The sequence below is a fragment of the Eriocheir sinensis genome, chromosome 14, assembly GCF_024679095.1.
Source record: "Eriocheir sinensis breed Jianghai 21 chromosome 14, ASM2467909v1, whole genome shotgun sequence".
Taxonomy (NCBI): Eukaryota; Metazoa; Arthropoda; class Malacostraca; order Decapoda; family Varunidae; genus Eriocheir; species Eriocheir sinensis.
The window spans coordinates 15,163,264-15,175,906 of NC_066522.1; the positions used below are offsets into that span (position 1 = coordinate 15,163,264).

General features: G+C 45.6%; 1 protein-coding gene across 1 annotated transcript in view; it reads right to left on the bottom strand.

The window, feature by feature from the left end:
• Positions 1–1,931: 1,931 nt before the first annotated feature.
• The window catches only part of LOC126998317 (nephrin-like), an 88,422-nt gene continuing 77,710 nt past the window's right edge, over positions 1,932–12,643 (bottom strand). Inside the window, exons 10-11 of the mRNA XM_050859804.1 lie at positions 12,010–12,196; positions 1,932–2,058 (exon numbers count right to left, since the gene is read on the bottom strand). Of these exons, the coding sequence (XP_050715761.1) occupies positions 1,932–2,058; positions 12,010–12,196 (314 nt within the window). The remainder of the gene's footprint in view (positions 2,059–12,009; positions 12,197–12,643) is intronic.

Here is a 12,643-nt window from a genome sequence, read left to right on the forward strand (position 1 = left end):
GACCCCCCTTCCCTTCCCTTACCTTCCCTTCCCTTGCCTTGACTTCGCTTCTTCCATCACCACCACCTCCACTACCCTCTCCCCTTCCCTCCCCTCCCCTATACTCACTCTCCCATTGCGTTCCTCTCCCTTCCCCCAAGCCAGCCAGCTCCGTGCCCTGCCTTACCAACCCCCTCCCCCCCCATTAGCCCTCCCCTCCCCCCCTTCCCCGCAATGCTAGAGCCGTTATTTTCGATGCCATTTCAGATACTGCGAACTTTTATCTCCGTGTTATCAAATCGCGACAGTATTGCTTTGCTCCTCGCCCCCCCCCCCAATTCCGCCCCCCTCTCCTGTCCCACTCTCGTCCTGCCGCCCCCCTCCCTTTTTTTCCCTTTTCTTTTTATTCCTTTGCTCGAGATTTTTTCCCATCGGCTCTCTGTCCTGTGTTTCTTTCTTTCTTTCTTTTTTTCTCTTTTTTTTTTTTTTTTTTACTTGATGGCAGTAGTAGGTGGGTGGTGGTAGTGGTGGCGGTGGTGGTGGTGTAGGTGAGAGAGAGAGAGAGAGAGAGAGAGAGAGAGAGAGAGAGAGAGAGAGAGAGAGAGAGAGAGAGAGAGAGAGAGAGAGAGAGACAAAGCGAAAGAAAGAGAGAGAGAACGGATAAAAAAAAAAACGAAGGGAGGGACTGGTGGACATTAAGATATCACAAGGGGAGAGAAGAGGGAAAAGGAGAGGAAGAAGATTGAAAGAAAAATAAGAGAGAAGAGAGAGAGGTGGAAGAGGAGGAGGGGGAGGAGTAGGAGGAGATGTCAAGGAGGTGTTGGATGAGGATGGAAAGGCAAGGCAAGGCAAGGCAAGAGGGGGAGAGGTAAAACTGTAAAAAAAAAGGTTACGAGAACACTCCCTCACCTTCCCTCACCCTCCCCGACCCTCCCCCACCACCCCCTGACCCTGTGTGAGGAGACGTGCATCACCTGTACGCGCGAGGAAGACAGAGGAAGACGGAGAGCATCAAGAAGGGAGAAGGAGGGCGTAAGAAAGTAATAAAAGAGAAGAGTAAAAACCAAGTGAAGAACCGCCCAGAGAAGGAGATCGAGGTTATGAAAGAAGGAGGCGGAAGACGATGCACAGAGGGAGAATGAAGAGGGAATACAAAGAGCGTTAAAAGTGAGAGAGAGAGAGAGAGAGAGAGAGAGAGAGAGAGAGAGAGAGAGAGAGAGAGAGAGAGAGAGAAGAAGAAGAAGGAAGGCAAGAGAAGGGATAAAGAAAAGTTTGGTGCGGTGAAAAGAGAATGAGAAAGAAATAGAAAGAGAGGGGGTGGAAGAGGTGAGGATGATGATGAGGAGAAAGAGAATGAGAGAAAGAGGAGGAGGAAGAGGAACTAGAAAAGTCTTGGTAGTGGGATTAAAAATAAACTACATAAAATCTTAATAGATTGGTTGAGAGAGAGAGAGAGAGAGAGAGAGAGAGAGAGAGAGAGAGAGAGAGAGAGAGAGAGAGAAGAGAAGAGAAGAGAAGAGAAGAGAAGAGAAGATGAATGAAGAGAAACTATGAGAATAAAGAAAAAAAGGAATGAGAAAGAATAGATAAACAAGAATAAGACAGAGCCAATTTTAAGGAGATAGAAACCAATGAAGGGAAGGAAAAGAAAATAAGAGAAAAAGGAAAATAAAGAGATAAAACATGATAGAAATAGAAGATAAAGAGGAGAGAAGATAAAACTGAAGATACAAGGCAAGAATAAAGATAAAGAAATGAGACAAGATAGTACGAGAGAGAGAGAGAGAGAGAGAGAGAGAGAGAGAGAGAGAGAGAGAGAGAGAGAGAGAGAGAGAGAGAGAGAGAGAGAGAGAGAGAGAGAGAGAGAGAGAGAGAGAGAGAGAGAGAGAGAATACCCAAATGCATTAAGGTCTAGGCAGGCTTCAAGGAGGGAGAGAGAGAGGCAGGTAATGCTAGACACACTCACGCAGCACGTCCAGAGTGATGTTGGTGGCCACGGTGACGCCCAGGCCGTTGTCAGCCTCGCAGGTGACGACGCGGCCCTGGTCCTCGGCGGTAACACGGACACGCATCTCAGACCTGCAGAATGGGAGGAAGGAGACATAGAGCCGTATTCTCAGACATTTCGGCGCCTAAGCACACGCATATGACAGGTCTTTCGTGGGAGTTTTAGACATTTCCATGTGTAGTTTAATGCCCCTGATGGTAGTTTGACCCTTCTTCTGTAGCATGAACGTGAAAAAAAAAACACTTATGAAAACCCGATTAATCTCCTTTTCGGTTTTTGGAAATAGTTGATGTGCGAGGCGGAACCGTCTAAAAATAACGACCATAGAGTCATAGATAGAAATGTTATCTGAGTGTTGATAGATTGCTTGTGATTAGAGGATGTTTGAGAGATTTAGAAAAGATTGGACGTTGATAACTGTAGGTATTTACGTCGTGGAGAGGCGATTTGAGAAGTGTGGCAGGTAAAAATATATCTATTAATATGCACCGTTGAGGTTTTGAGGGTTTAATAAAATAATAGGGCTACGAGTTAAGCTGTGGATGTCTTGAAGAGATGATTTGAAGAGTGGCTGATAAATGCATTGCTATAGATGTAACCAAGTCCCACGCACCATCACCATCGCACCCCCCACCCCCCCCCAACACACACACATTTCCAGCCTTGTTCTTCAATTCATTTATTATCAAGAGCTTTCTGAATATAATAGTGATTACATTTTCTTTTACATGTGTATTCAACTTTATTAAGCTTCTCCAGGCAAATCAGTTGGAGTGATCTCATCCACTTGCGTCATTGAGTCACTTCCTTACTTGTCACATGATCCAACCCTGACTTTCTCTTTTGATAATGAAGGAAAAGAAAAAAAAGCCATTTCCTTTTAGCATCGCATGTAATTGAATGACGTGGTTTGGAAAAGAGGTAACGGAACAACTCATGCACTCTTTCTTTTTTATAGTTATGGAAAAAATACTGTCAAAAGCGGAACTTGTTCACTTAATTCTATGAGTGTGCGTCAGTGTTTTTTTTCTCTCTGCCGTCACGTCAGTCTCGTCCTCTTCACTGTGTCTGACAACTGTACAACGCATGCCATGTTTAGATGTCACCTGACCTTATCCTTCCTCCACTCCCTATTTATTTACAATTGTGTTTTTTATATGAGAGTAAAACAATATGAATAATCTTATCTATACAAGAGAAAAAGAGAGATGAAAAGTGTCTGGATCCTTAACGTGGTTGTGAGGGAAAAAAGAGAAAGTTCATTATAAGAACATAAGAACATAAGAACGCAGGAGTCTGCAAGAGGCCGGCAGGCCTGTACGAGGCAGCTCCTTTGACCCTAAGCTCCCGTGTATCTAACCCCACCTAATATCGCTGTCCATGAATTTATCTAGTCTATTTTTGAATGTGACAATTGTATTGGCACTCACCACATGACTGCTAAGCCTATTCCACTCATCCACCACCCTGTTAGTAAACCAATTTTTGCCTATGTCCCTGTTGAATCTGAATTTATCCAGTTTAAACCCGTTACTTCGTGTCCTACCCGGTTCTCTTACCAACAAAACCTTATGAATGTCTCCCTTATTAAAGCCCTTCATCCATTTATAAACCTCGATCATGTCTCCACGCACCCTTCGCCTTTCTAGAGAATGCAAGTTTAACTGTTTGAGTCTTTCCTCGTATGGCAAGTTTCTCAACCCCTGAATCATCTTAGTCATCCTCCTCTGCACCGATTCTAACATTTTGATATCCATTCTATAGTAGGGTGACCAGAACTGAACCGCATAGTCAAGATGAGGTCTAACTAATGCTAAATATAGTTTGAGGAAGACTTCGGGGCTTCTGTTGCTTACGCTCCTTGAAATAAATCCCAGTACCCTATTAGCTCGATTTCTAGCTTGAATGCATTGTGGCCTTGGACGGAGATCAGAGCTCACTAAGACCCCTAAATCCCTCTCGCACCCAGACCTACTTATGAGAGTGTCATTTAAGCAATAGTTATGTGAGGTTGTTCCTACCTACACTCAGAATACTGCACTTCCTCATTGAACTCCATCTGCCATTTATCCGCCCAGTCATATAATCTGTTGAGTTCACCTTGGAGAATACTAGCGTCCTGATCCGACTCAATTACTCTACCGATCTTGGTATCATCTGCAAATTTACTAACATCACTACTGATTCCTGTGTCTAAGTCATTGATATAAATAATAAACAAAAGTGGACCTAATACCGAACCTTGTGGGACCCCACTCGTAACACATCCCCAGTCTGATCTTTTACCATTGATTTGCACTCTTTGCTTCCTATTGCTAAGCCACGCCTTGACCCAGTTCAAAACTTTACCCTCTACTCCGTGAGCCTGTAATTTAAGCAACAGTCGTTGGTGAGGAACTTTGTCAAACGCAAAATTATGATAGAAACAGTGCTAGTACATGAATAATATGAAGTTATAGAAATCATCTTCATTAGATGCATTAAAGAATAACGCAAAATTAAGTGTATAAGCATTGGTTATGGCATGCATTGGTGCATTAGGGTATCCCAATTGCCCATCATGAGAGCTGTCGTGTAATGTAAACACGGCTGACTGTGTCCGTAGACTTTACCGTGTTGCTACCCTGATAATGTTTCCCACGGATCTCACTGTTTGTCTTGTAGGTATTGGAAAGTTGTTGGGAATATGGCGGAAATCTTGCTGAGAAATTTTTCGATAATCAGTCAGGTGGTATTAAATACAGCAAGGGATTTCCCGAGACTATATTGTTAAAATATTTGTTAATATTTTGTGTATGTATTACCTCCAGAAAACTGTCGAAAATGTCGTTTATCAAATTGCAATGCTGGTATACTACTAAAAACGAACATTTGAATGATTAGTGATTATAAACGAGTGGCGATGAGCTATGAAAAGCAAAGGTAATAAACTATAAAAAAGCGGAATATAGATCACTGCTTGTTATGCTTCAGTCTTCATTATAACAACCTCAATGACCATATATGATAATGTTGCGGCTTTTACTCTCTTATCCTCAGTAAAAGGTTGTCAGGTCCATCACAAGCTCTATGCTGCTCTAAGTTTGATGCTAATATGTAATAAGCATTGGGACGTTCCTTCATTTCGTAACACTATTGTAGCTTTAATCTGACCAGTCGGCTATCAGGTTCCACCACTATTTTTTCTTTGTTGTTATTTTTTGTGTGTGTCCGTTGGCCGGGGACTCATCCATCTCAAACGTCACTCCCCTCAGTGAGTGATGGATTTACCGCCACAAAACCACCACCACCAACAACAACAAACACGCAGTCACGTCTTTCCCCCATATGTTTCAGTTTTTGTGTAGCCGTCCTCTAACTCCCTACTCGAGTGTGCGTACCCAGCCATGTTTCTCGCTGCTGCCGTTGCATACGTCGCCTTGAATACTTTAGAGCACAATTAATTATCCCATTGTTTGACGTTCCCCTCGATTTGCTTCATCAATAACCCAAACCCCGATCAGCTTTTACGTAAATATCACATGAACACCCTCAAGCATTTTACCGATCATACCTTGAACGCTAAGGTGCCCTGGTGATATTCTAACGCAGCACACCAAGCTCCCTCTGCTACTGGTGGTGGGGGTGCTGGTGGTGTTGGTGCTGGTGGTGTTGGTGCTGGTGTTGGTGGTAGTGGTGGTGGAACGAGTAGGGCCTCACCGCTCTGATAGCTCTCTCGTTTCCGGTGATGTATTATTACAGTCCAGTAAGTCTCTCTACTAACATTCCTCCGCGATTCTAACATTGATGTCCGCCGCCCCGGAAGACGCGTGCCACTTTAAGGTCCATATCCTAGACCGCCCCCTCCCCGCCTCATCTCCCTCTCCCCCCCCCGCGGTGGTGATATCTATTTCTTTTAATTTATTCTCCTCGCTTCCCCTCCATATTTCCTCCATACGGCAATTGCCTCGGTCCGTCTTTCATGCCACTAGAGGGAAAACACTTTCTTTACGTCCCCCGAGAATGTCTGCTGCCTTCTACCGCCTTTCCTTACGCCAGTAGAGTAGAGATCCTTCCTTGGAAACATCTGCTACCTGATACCTTTCCTATTGCCTTTAGATGGAGCAGAGACCCTTCCCTGCGAGTACCTACAACCGTTCCTCACAACCCGAATACTTGCTACCTCTACTTTCGCCGCCAGAGAAAGTAGAGACCCTTCCCCAGGAATATCTAATACCTACTATCTTTTCTCACTAAGCCAGAAAGAGCAGCCACCCTTACTCATAAATACCTACTACATTCTATTTATACTCACACCGCTAGAGGGAGCAGAAACCCCTCCTCACAAACACCAACGCCCTACTCCCTTTCCCCACGCCGGCAGAGAGAGGACGGACCTTCCCAACGAATACCTACTACCTTCCTGTCAGTTCTCGGCCCCAAGTTGGCTGTGAGGGCCGTCGACACGCATTCCCCCGGGCCGACACAAGCGAGAGGAATGCTACCCTCAAGGATTTTTGGCTTCACGCTTCACGTAGCTCTCTCACTTAGTTGTGGAAGTGGTTGGTGGATGTCTAGGTAATTTGTTAGTGTCGGCTTAGATTGCGTGTCACTTTACTTGTCTGTTTGGCTGTGGACGTGGTTTCTTGGTGTCTTGTTTGCTACTTTGGGTTGGGCGGGAATGTTTATGTATTAATTTCCCCAGCCAGGTTGTGAAAGTGGTTGATGGATAGTTAGTTTGGTCGTATGTATCTAATAATTACTCCTGTTGATATTTGAACTATTTAGTGGGGTAGAGTATATCTTTAGCAGGTGCAGAAAAGAAAGTACTAGTTTGTTACCTGTTGGCCCAATATAATTCCTGTTACCATTCGACCGTAATTTCGTAGTTGATTGCTATATTTTTTTCAGTATATGTATCTCTGTAGAATCGGGTTTTGATATTAACGACATCTTGACACACACACACACACACACACACACACACACACACACACACACACACACACACACACACACACACACAGAGGGCCATAACTTATCTCGACGTTCCATAACTCCGTCACAGTTTACTCAGAGTCCAGCCAGCAAACCCAACCCGCCCAGCCCAACCCAACCGACCAAGCCCAACCCAATCCCGCCCAACCCAGCCTTCCTGTTCAGCTCGGCAGGCAGGCTTTGCAGATCCTCCTCCTCCTCGTGTCCTTCATGCTAAGCGACACAATTTGATTTATTACGTTAAAAGTGTCAACGTTTTGGTGTGTAACGCGTTTAGACTTGTTTCAGTTATTGCTTTTACTCTGCCTTACTACTACTACTACTACTACTACTACTACTACTACTACTACTACTACTACTACTACCACTACCACTACTCCCACCATTATCATCATCATCATCATCGCCGTCATCTTCATTCATCAAATCCTAAATACATCCCTCTTGAAGGAGAGAAAACCAATAAAAAGGGAACAAAATACCAAACGTCATGATATATTCAGCGGGGTTGTGTGTGTGTGTGTGTGTGTGTGTGTGTGTGTGTGTGTGTGTGTGTGTGTGTGTGTGTGTGTGTGTGTGTGTGTGTGTAGTGAGAATGGGGACACAACTTTAGGGAGATACGCGGAAGAAGGAAAGGAAGAAGGAAAGAGGAAGGGAACGGAGGAGAGAGAAATTGAAGGCAATGGAAGGGAAGGGAAGGAAGGGTAAGGCAAGGGAAGGGAAGCGAAAGGAAGGGAAGGCGAAGGAGGGGAAGGGAAACGAATACAAGAGAAGGCAAGGCAAGGAAAGGAAGGGATGGGAAGGGATGGGAAAGGAAGGGAAAGGCAAAGAAAGGCAAGGAAATGAAGGAAAGGAAAAGGAAGGGAAAGGCAAGGCAAGGCAAGGCAAGGAAAGGAAGGGAAGGGAAAGGAAAAGCAAGGCAAGGCAAGGCAAGGCAAGGTAAGGGAAGGGAAGGGAAGGAAAGGGAAGGGAAGGCAAGGCAAGGCAAGGAAAGGAAGGGAAGGGAAAGGAAAAGCAAGGCAAGGCAAGGCAAGGCAAGGCAAGGGAAGGAAGGAAGGAAGGAAGGGTACGCAACGCAAGGGACGTGATAGGACGGGTAAGGCAAGTCAAGGCAAGGCAAGGCAAGGGAAGGGAAGGGAAGGGAAGGGAAGGGAAGGGAAGGGAAGGGAAGGCAAGAGAAGACAAGGGAAGGGAAGAGAAGGGTAGACGAGGCTTCAGAAGGATGAATGGATGAGTGAATCTCTCCTGGCGTGGCTGTTTGGAGTGATGGAGAAAGTTTTGCTAATGTTTAAGTGGTTCCTCTCGTTAAGTGGTGTGAGCTACTACTACTACTACTACTACTACTACTACTACTACTACTACTACTACTACTTTTATTCCTACTCCTCCTCCTGTTCCTCCTCTTCCTACTACTACGACTACCACTACTACTTCTACTTCTTCTTTTGCTGATCACCGCAAGAGCAACACAACTAACACAATGCTTCCTGTATAACAAAAGAAGATGCTGCGTCCTGGAAGAGTTTTATGCAAGGTTTTCCAGTGAGAAGGGAGGGAGTGAATCATGCAGTCGTGTCTTTCTCCTTCCTTCCCTCCTTCATTCGCCCTCTCACTGTTTTTCCTTCAGTCCCGCCTCACGTTCGTCAGCTCCCTCCTGCCTGCCTGCGTCTGTCACTTCCATTTCGAGGCCGCTCACATATAGTCCTTCCTTTGCTATATCCTTCACGTCCTCCTCCTCCTCCTCCTCTCCTTTCTGTGTGCTTTCCCCTACAACCAACTTGACTGGCTTTGACTATTTTTACTTCCTATTCAGTCTCTGTGTGTTGTCGTGTTTCATTGGGGAATATATATTTGTTTTCCTTTATTGATCTGTGGCGTGGTTTCTGTATGTAGCTCTCCACACACACACACACACACACACACACACACACACCTGTTCTCTGTTACCATATTCTTTGACTTACCTATTCTGTATACTTTGGTGTGTGTTATCTCTATGGGCATGGTTTCTTTATGTCTCATCTGCTACTTTGGGTTTAGCTGAAGTGTCTGCGTATTGATTTCCCCAGCGAGGTTGTGGAAGGGGTTGATGGATAGGTAGTTTGTTTGTATCTACTTACTCCTGTTGATATTTGAATTCTTTAGTGATGTAGAGTATATCTTTAGGAGGTGCAGAAAAAAAAGTACACACCTTATCAATTCTATCCTTCCTAAAAGCAGTATTGATGATGATGATGATGGTGATGATGATGACGGTGATGGTGATGATGATGATGGTGATAGGATAAGAGCTTCATGTCATTGACCATTTATAATCTCATTTGCCTCCCTTTCACAGCACATTATACCACCGGCCTATCTACTACTTAACACCATTAGCCACCACTATCACCACCACCACCGCCGCTCCCTTCACCACCACCATCACCGCTGCTATCACCACCACCAGCATCATCACCATCATCGACATTGCCATTTTCAGAAGCACCACCATCACCATCACCACTACATTCATAACTAACCCACTTTACCACCACCACCACCACTACTGCTATCACCACCACCATGTCCACCACCACCATCATCACCATCAATTTCAATAAACCACCTTCACCACTACCACATTCACTACCACCCCTACCATTACAACCACCACCACCACCACCTCCACCCACCCCCACCCTCAACCCTCTCCACCCATCACTACCAAACAAAAGAAATGAATAAAAAACGCAGAGAAAGAAAAGCGAGAGAAGAATGAAAGAAAGAGAAAGAGAGAGAAGGAGAAGAAACTCCAGCTGGGACGGCTTTGAACTTTTTAAAGGGGGGGAAGAGGGGGATGCTGGGGTGGGGGGGTGCATGGATGGGGGGAGGGGGGACTGTTGCTGGTGCCGCCGCTGTTGCTGTTGCTTTTGCGATCCCTTGCGGGCTGTTTATCTAAGGCGACGGCTGGAGAAAGAGTTTGCTTGGGAGAAAAATTTTACAGTCGCGCCTCGACACATTTATGCATAAGTTGGCTGGTGGAGGAGGAAGAGAAGGAGGAGGATGAGGAGGGGGAGGTGGTGGTGGTGGAATTGGAGGAGGAGGAGGCTGGTGGTGAGGGTGGTGGGGGTGATGATGGAGGTAGAGTTAAGAGGTGAAGGAAGAAGTAGAGGAGGAATAGGAAGAACAGGGGGAGGAGGAGGAAGAGGAGGTGGAAGAGGAGAAGTAGGTTGGTGGTGAGGGAGACAGGGGTGATAATGGAAGTAAAGTAAGAGGTGAAGGAGAGAAAGTAGAGGAAGAAGAGGAGAAATAGGAAAATAAGGAGAAATCAACGTAGGAGGAGGAAGAGGAAAATCAGGCAAACGAAGAAGGAATAGGTGCTGGCTGTGTTGTGGAAAAGTAGGTACAGATATCGATGGAGGAATAGGAGGAGGAGGAAGAGAGGAGAAGAGGAAGAAGAGGAAGAAGAGGAAGAAGAGGAGGAGCAGAATTTCTTGATGACTGGGCGGCAATGGTGGACGCAAACATATGGGGACACGCTTTCAAAATATTACACTATTATATTTTTTTCTTAGACTTCCGGGCCAACTGCAGTTTTTATTGGGAGGGAGGGAGAGAGAGCGAGAGTGAGGGAGAGAGAGAGAGGGAGTCGGATGAAGGGGGGGGGGGGGGGACTGGGGGAGGGATAGGGGAATAAGGGGTAAGTTTTCTTTTCAGTGGGGAAATAAAAGGCGAGGGTGGAAAGGCTTTTGTGCGAGTCACATAAAAGGCGGCGAAAGGTGGGTATTGAAAGCTCGCTCTCCGGAGATAAATCTGCATCGAGGATTAGAGAAAGAAATGGAAGGGAACGAAAGAGCAAGCAAACAAATAGAAGGAAAGTAAAGCCCCGTTGCTCCATTTTCTGTTGAACGTCGGATATTGCACATGGGGGAACTGAAATAAAACTACTCACATATACGTTTAGCGGAGCGTCGACCGTTAAACCTATATATATAGTAACCCTCTCCCTGATCCCTTCCTCTCCACTCTTCCACCTCTCTCCTCATCTCTCTCCACTTCTCACCCTCTCTCATTTTCCTCTATTTCCTCACATCGCCAAACGGTATAGTAGCACCAATCTCTATGTCCCTTCACTTGAATAAACCTACGTATAATACCACCAATCCTCGCTTCTATTACCCTCAAAAGTTGACCTTCACCACCAGTCCTCATGTCCCTTACTCCCTTATTCTCAGACTTTTTAGGATCTCACAACAAATTTTAAAAAGCCGCAAAGGACATTAATCGGGTTGCTATGACTGAACCGCATTCATGGTGAAGAAACCTTGTCAAACTATCAACAGACTCATCAAACAACCCATGGAAATACTAACACAACCTACACGGAAGCTTTATCAAATGTGGGTGTGTAAGCTACGAAATATTTGAGAATCTGGGCCTGTTTTGCACATTTTAGTTTACCTTTCCAATGAGTTTTCCTTACTGTGGTCGCTGTGGTGCTGTTGACCTGCTACTTCGAGGTCAACAACAGAGAACATTTGTAACTTGGTAATGTTTGAGAATATGGATCTTACTTTCACCTCATCGCATATATCCAGCTTATATCCTTTCCTTCCGCCTCTCCACACATACCCCTCTCATATACCTTCCTCTCACTTCATACCCCTTCCCTTCCCTTATCCCCTTCCCTTATCCCTTTCTTCCACCTCACAATACATTCCCCCTTTATATCCCTTCCTTCCACCTCACAATACATTCCCCCTTTATATCCCTTCCTTCCACCTCACAATACATTCCCCCTTTATATCCCTTCCTTCCACCTCACAACACATTCCCCCTTTATATCCCTTCCTTCCACCTCACAACACATACCCCCTTTGTATCCCTTCCTTCCACCTCACAACACATACCCCCTTTGTATCCCTTCTTTTCACAATAACACATCCCCACCTAATATCCCTTCCTCTCACCTCATAGTAAATGTCATCCTTACATCCCTTCCTCCCACGTCACAGCACATACCCTCTCATATCCCTTCCCCTCACGTCACCACACATACCCACCTGGTGATCTGGCCGCCGAAACTTCCCGGAGACTTTCTTGAAGAGGGCTCGGCGATGGCGTTGGCGTCTGAGGGCCAGGTGATGGTGGAGGCAGGGATACTAGAGGAGGACTCGCAGGTCAAGGTGATCACTTTCCCCACCTCCACGCTGCGAGGGTTGGCCCAGCCGCGCACCTCCCACGCGGGGACTGTCGAGGGAGAGGAGAGGAGTGATCAGAGGTTGGGAATGAGAAAAGTTAGCATGGCATAAGAAAAGAGGGAAGAATAGGATAGAGAAAAAGATGGAAATGCTGAAAAAAGAGAGATTGTAAGGAGGGAATGAATGATCACTATGGCATATAATAGAAGAAGGAGAGAGGGGAGAGTAGAAGGATAAGGATGAAGATGGAGAAGGATGCAAGTAGAGAAAGTACAGAGGGAATGAAGGAAAGAAAGAAGTGAGTGAGTGAGTGAGTGAGTGAGTAGGAGTTTGAGTGTGGCAGTTGTATACTTAGTGGCTGAGAGGTGAGTGAATGAGTAACTGTGACAATATCTGAGCGTGAGAATGGCAGCCTGAATGAGTGTTTGCAGGGGGAGAGAGATAGATAGAAAGCGAGAGAGAGAGGATGAGTTGAAGGGAAGCTGGAGAAAACGAG